This window comes from Cetorhinus maximus, chromosome 12 (genome assembly GCF_964194155.1).
Source record: "Cetorhinus maximus chromosome 12, sCetMax3.hap1.1, whole genome shotgun sequence".
Lineage (NCBI taxonomy): Eukaryota > Metazoa > Chordata > Chondrichthyes > Lamniformes > Cetorhinidae > Cetorhinus > Cetorhinus maximus.
The window spans coordinates 106,022,970-106,029,550 of record NC_135890.1 but is presented as its reverse complement, the minus strand read 5'-3'; the positions used below and the strand labels follow the sequence as shown (position 1 = coordinate 106,029,550).

General features: G+C 46.2%; 1 protein-coding gene across 1 annotated transcript; it reads left to right on the top strand.

Moving 5' to 3' along the window:
- The first annotated feature begins 3,251 nt into the window (after nucleotides 1-3,251).
- On the top strand, nucleotides 3,252-4,965 carry LOC144687790 (acylphosphatase-1-like). The gene has a single exon (XM_078554294.1). The coding sequence runs from the start codon at nucleotides 3,317-3,319 to the stop codon at nucleotides 3,692-3,694; it is 378 nt and encodes a 125-aa protein (XP_078410420.1). The 5' UTR covers nucleotides 3,252-3,316; the 3' UTR covers nucleotides 3,695-4,965.
- The last annotated feature ends 1,616 nt before the right edge of the window (nucleotides 4,966-6,581 follow it).

Genomic DNA, 6,581 nt, shown 5'->3' with positions numbered 1-6,581 from the left:
AAAGGGAGGGAGACAAAAACAGGTAACTATAGGCCAGTTAGCTTAAGATCTGTCATTAGAAAAATATTAGAGTTTATTATAAAAGATGTAATAGCAGGGCATTTAGAAATGTATAATATAATCAGGAGAGTCAGCATGGCTTCATGAAGGGGAATTCAAGCCTGACAAATTTATTAGAATTCTTTGAGGAGGTAACAAGCAGAATAGATAAAGGGGAACCAGTAGGTGTAATATATTTGGATTTCCAAAAGGCGTTCGATGAGGTGCCACACATACGGCTACTTAATAAGATCAGAGCCCATGGTGTTGGGGGTAGTATATTAGCATGGATAGAGGATTGGTTAACTATTAGAAGACAGAGAGTTGGAATAAGGGTGGCATTTTCAGGATTGGAACCTGTAACTAGTGGAGTACCACAGGAATCAGTCCTGGGGCCACAATTATTTACAATATGTATTGATAACTTGGATGAGGGAAGTGAATGTACTATCACCAAGTTTGCAGATGGCACAAAAATAGGTGGGAAGGCAAGCAGTGAGGATGACACAAAGAGTAATGGCTATAAGATCATACCCATTAACCTCTATTTGTACCATTAATTCATTTATTTTATTCCGAATACTACGTGCAGTTAAGTCAAGAGCCATTAATTTTTCATTTTTACCATTTTTCCCCTTCTTCCTATTTGCTGCTTTTTAAAAATGTTTGTACGCTCTGTCCCTTCCTGGTTAAGTGAGTGTGCAACAACTTGGCAGATGGAATATAATATGAGAAAATGTGAGATTATGTACTTTGCAGAATAAAGGAGCTGAATATTATTTAAATGGATAAAGACTACAGAAAGCTGCAGCACAGAGGGATTTGGGGGTCTTCGTGCATGAATCCCAAAAAGTTAGCATACAAGTTCAACAGGTAATCGGGAAGGCAAATGGAATTTTGGCTTTTATTTCAAAGGGAATGGAGTATAAAAATAGTAAAGTCTTGCTAAAACTATACAAGGCGCTAGTTAGACCACACCTATAATACTGTGAACAGTTTTGGTCCCCTTATCTAAGGAACGATATCCTGGCATTGGAGGCAGTCCAGAGAAGGTTCACTAGGTTGATCTCAAGTATGGAGGGATTTTCTTATGAGGAGAGGTTGAGTAGGTTGGCACTGTGCTCATTGGAATTTAAAAGAATGAGAGGTGACCTTATTGAAACATATAAGATTCTTAGGAGGCTTGACAGGGTAGATGCTGAGAGGTTGTTTCCTCTTGTGGGAGAGTCTAGGACTAGAGGGCATAATCTCAGAGTAAGGGGTTACTCATTTAAGACAGAGATGAGGAGGAATTTCTTCTCTCAGAGGGTACTTAATCTGTGGAATTCTTTAGCACAGAGGGCTGTAGAAGCTGGATCATTAGGTATATTTAAGGCTGAGATGGACAGATTTTTAATCAGTAAGGGAATTAAAGTTTATGGGGAAAAGGCAGGAAAGTGGAGTTGAAGATGATCAGGTCAGCCATGATCTCATTGAATGGCAGAGCAGACTCGATGGACCGAATAGCCTACTTAGGCTCTTAAGTCTTACGGTCTTAGTTCCTCTACCTCTGTCGCATCTGTTCACCCCTTCCCCTCCCTCCCAGAGTCAAGATGTCCTCATTTTTCACCCCACCAGCCTCTACATTCAAAGGATCATCCTCCACCATTTCCCCTCAAATCCCCCTATCAACATTCCGTAGAGACTGTTCCCTCTGCAACATCCTGGTCCACTCCTCCATCACCCCTAACTCCTCATCCCCTTCCCATGTAATCGCAGAAGGTGCAACACCTGCCCCTTTACCTCCTCCTTCCTCACCGTCCAAGGCCCCAAACACTCCTTTCAAGTGAAGCAGTGCTTCACTTGCGCCTGCTTCAATTTGGTCTACTGCATTTGCTGCTCCCAATGCGTTCTCCTGTACACTGGGTGACCGCTTTGTGGAATACCTTCACTCAGTCCGCAAACATGACCCAGACCTTCCTGTCGCTTGCCATTTCAACACACTACCCTGCTCTCATACCCACATGTCTGTCCTTTGCCTGCTGCAATGTTTCAGTGAAGCCCAGCGCAAACTGGAGGAACATCACCTCATCTTCCGATTAGGCATCTTACAGCTTTCCGGACTTAACATTGAATCACAGAATCACACAGTGCAGAAGAGGCCCTTTGGCCCATCAAGTCTGCACTGACACTTGAGAAACACCTGACCTACCTATCTAATCCCATGTACCAGCACTTGGCCCATAGCCTTGAATGTTATGATGTGCCAAGTGCTCATCCAGGTACTTTTTAAAGGGTGTGAGGCAACCCACCTCCACCACCCTCCCAGGCAGCGCATTCCAGACTGTCACCACCCTCTGGGTAAAAAAGTTTTTCCTCACATCCCCCCTAAACCTCCTGCCCCTCACCTTGAACTTATGTCCCCTCGTGACTGACCCTTCAACTAAGGGGAACAGCTGCTCCCTAACCACCCTGTCCATGCCCCTCATAATCTTGTACACCGCGATCAGGTCACCCCTTAGTCTTCTCTGCTCCAACGAAAACAACCCAAGTCTACCCAACCTCTCTTCATAACTTAAATGTTTCATCCCCAGGCAACAACTTCAGATCATGAACTCTCTCCTCCCTTTTTTAATCAAATTGTTTTATCTTAATTTTAATTTTTTTATTTACTCTGTCTTTATCCTTTGCCAACAACCCCCCGGGGCCATCTGTCACTGGTTTCTGTATTGCACTTTCACAGAGCGCTGACCCTTGTTCTGCTATTAACACATTCTGCTTTTACCTTTATGCCATGATCAGCACCTTCCTTAGTCTTTACCACTATCATTAACACTCCCTTTGTCTTGTGTCCATTACATCTTTGTCAATATCTCCTGAGCTCCTACCTATCGCTGATCTCTTTTGCTCCCCCTGTTTCCCACCCTTAAACAGTACAAAATCTCTTTAGCTCTGAAGACTGGTCATACGGACTCGAAATGTTAATTCTGTTTCTCTCTCCACAGATGCTGCCAGACCTGCTGAGTTTTTCCAGCATTTTTGTTTTTACGTCAGATTTTCAACATCCGCAGTATTTTGCTTTCATGACATTTCAAATATCCCGGCCTTCTGCCTTTGCGCCTGCGCAGTGTCCCCACATCCTCCCGCTGTCCGCGAAGGTTCCGGTCGTTCTTTGCTCTTTCAGTGACGTCATCTGGTAGTCCAGTTCCCAGAAGGCGCTGGCCGGCCGGATGTGGCGGTTGCTGCGGCGCTCCCTGGCCGGATGTGGCGGTTGCTGAGGCGCTGACCGGCCGGCCGGATGTGGCGGTTGCTGTGGCGCTCCCCAGCCGGCCGGCCGTTGCGGTTGCTGAAGCGTTGGCCGGTCGTTGCCATGTCGTCTGGCGGTGAGGCCCTGCTGCTGTCGATGGATTTTGAAGTGTTTGGGAAGGTGCAGGGAGTTTTCTTTCGGAAACACACGCAGAAAGAGGCCAAGAAGCTGGGCCTGGCCGGCTGGGTGGAGAACACGGCGCAAGGGACGGTGCGGGGCCAGCTGCAGGGAGCCGAGCAGCAGGTCCGGGCCATGCAGGCCTGGCTCCGCCACACCGGCAGCCCCAAGTCCCAGATAGACAGAGCCGAGTTCAACAACCAGAAGCAAATCCAGCACCGGGAATACTCGGACTTCCAGATCATCAAGTAACCGGCGGCGGCTGATCAGACACCCTGCGGCCGGGGTGGGCGGCGGCTCCGGTTTCTCCTCCCAGTCCCGACTAGGTGTTTGGATCCGGGGGAGGAAGTGAGCGTTTTCCCGGTTCCCCGTCCCGCTCTGGCTGCTGCTGCTTCGGCTGGGCTCTGCCCGACCTGATTCCACCCGGGTCATTTATAATGGAAACAGAAACCGCCATCCCCCTTCCAGTTTCCTTGTGCATTCAGTTTCTCTCCAAAGTTTGTTGATAAAATTTCATATGGATGTCCAAGATCTAATGTTGAGATTGTTGGCGCTCTGTGTTACCTTGTTATATTTCAAGCAGGTCCCAATTTGTTCAATGCTTTTTGTTTTACCGTTGTTCTTGAGTTTTTGGGGTTAGCGGAGTCGATGTCCAAGTGGCTGTTCCGGCTCCTGCCACCATGGACAGATCCTTCAGGGAGTCTACAAGCTAATCATTCAAACGGACTCGGACGTGTCCGTAACCTCACGGTTTCTTATTTATTGCAAGATTTGTGTTGTTTGTTTGACTTGTCACATTGAAAGAATACTACTGTAGATAAAATAGCGAGGTTTTTTTATTCCAAATGGAAACCACGCTTCAGTTTTTTTATTATTTTTACGTTATTTCAACTCGAATATAAATGCTAATATGAAATAGCACTTATATAAAATTGTCCAAAGTTGGAGTGCCAACTTCCTTCAGTTGTAAACTCTCACCTCTTAAGTGTATTGCTAAGCTGATAACTTGGCACCACAATGTATTTCGTGCAGGAATGCGTGTTAATAATCAGTGTGTTAGTACAATAAATCTAAATATTGCATAATTGGAAGTGCCGCCCTCGGAGTGAGACATTAAACCCACGCTCTTTCTCTCGGTTCCTGCACTTTAGGTGGATGTCAAAACATCCCATTAGCACTAATTCAGTGAGGACTACGAAGGAGTTCTAGTGCCAAGTGATACATTCATCCTCCATGAACTGATTTATTCATCCACTTTCTGTTAGTGACAAAGTGCCCTGGGCAGAATAGTTGTCATATTTACTCACATGGTAGCAACCACTTCAAAATAATTCATTGTATGTGAAGTGGCTTCCTTTGAGATATTTAAGTCATGCTCCAGATCAAATATTCCTTTGGGTCTGTTGCAATTAAAATGTGACTATTCGCAAAGTTTTGTTATGTTAAACAGTGTAACAAAATTGATTTAGCAACGTTAACATTTTTTAAATGAAATGATGCTGCATTAAACATTCTGAACCATAGTATTTCTGTGCTTGAGTCCTTTGTGTGTCTGAAGCAAGAGTTCTCCTGGGAGAACTTCCTTTACTTGTTTGCAGGATGTGGGCATCACTGACTAGGCCAGCACTGCCCATCCTTTATTGCCCTTGAGAAGGTGGTGGTGATGTGCCTTCTTGAACCGCTGGAGTCCATGTGCTGTAGAAACACCCAGGGTACTGTGTGGAGGGAATTCCAGCATTTTGACCCAGGGACAGTGAAGGAACGGTAATATATTTCCAAGTCAGGATGGTGAGTGATTTGGAGGGGAACTTGCAGGCGGTGGTGTTCCCATGTGTCTGCTGTCCTTGTTCTAGGTGGTAGTGGTCGCAGGTTTGGAAGGTGCTGCTAAGGAGCCTTGGTGAGTTGCTGCAGTGCATTTTGTAGATAGTACATACTGCTGCCACTGTGCGTCAGTGGTGGAGGGAGTAGATGTTGAAGATGATGCCAATTAAGCAGGCTGCTTTTTGTCCTGGATGGTGTCAAGCTTCTTGAGTGTTGTTGAAGCTGCACTCATTCAGGCAAGTGAAGAGTATTCTGTCACACTCCTGACTTGTGCCTTGTAGATGGTGGACAGGCTTTGGGGCAACAGGAGGTGAGTTCTCTGCAGAATTCCTCACCTCTGACCTGTCTTGTAGCCACAGTTTTCCACAGAGTTTGTATGGCTAGTCCAGTTCAGTTTCTGGTAAATGGTAACCCCCAGGATGTTGATAGTGGGGGATTCAGTGATGGTAATACCATAGAATGTCAAGGGCCAATGATTGGATTCTCTCTTGTTGGAGATGGCCAGTACCTGGCACTTGAGGTGTGAATGTTACTTTTCACTTAGCCCAAGTCTGAATATCATCCAGGTCTTGCTGCATATGGGCACAGACTGTTGAACCGATTGGGATTCCCAAGGGCATAAGACGTCATTACGGTCTGAAAGCTCCTGGACTTGAGCCCAATTCTCAGAAATAACCTATAAACGATTTCACTGTCACATGGCTGCAGTTGCAAATATTCGTCTGGGTTTACAGCTCTAGCTGCTTACTTGGGCTTCTGATTTTAGTTCTCTGGGACAACTTTCAACTTAAATGCCAGTTTTACCTCCAAAAAAATAAGCCGTTAAGGCACTGAAAGTTGGGTCTTGACCTCACACCCCTATTTCATGCATAGAATTTGTTCATTTAGTATCAGGTGTCCTTTGTAACACTTTTGAGTCAAAACAATAAACTAAATTAACAAAAACAAGGGAGAAATCAAGCACAGCCCCTAAGTCAGGTCAGCTGTAAAATCAAGGAAAAACTTTTAAAGGAACCTTACAAACATCAAACTAAGATGTGATTAAAGGGGTCAACAAAACACCCCAGTCCCTGTGGTGCCCACCGGGCACGGAAGGCCTCGATGGTGCCGGCAGACACCGCGTGCTCCCTTTCCAGGGACATCCGGCCGCGAACGTAGCCGCGGAAGAGGGACAAACAATCGGGCGGGACTCCCCCCTCGATCGCCCGCTGCCTGGACCTGTTGATGGCCAACTTGGCCAGGCCCAGGAGCAGGTTCACGAGGAGGTCCTCCTCCTTCCCGACCCCCTTCCGCACGGGGTGTCCGTAGATCAGGAGCG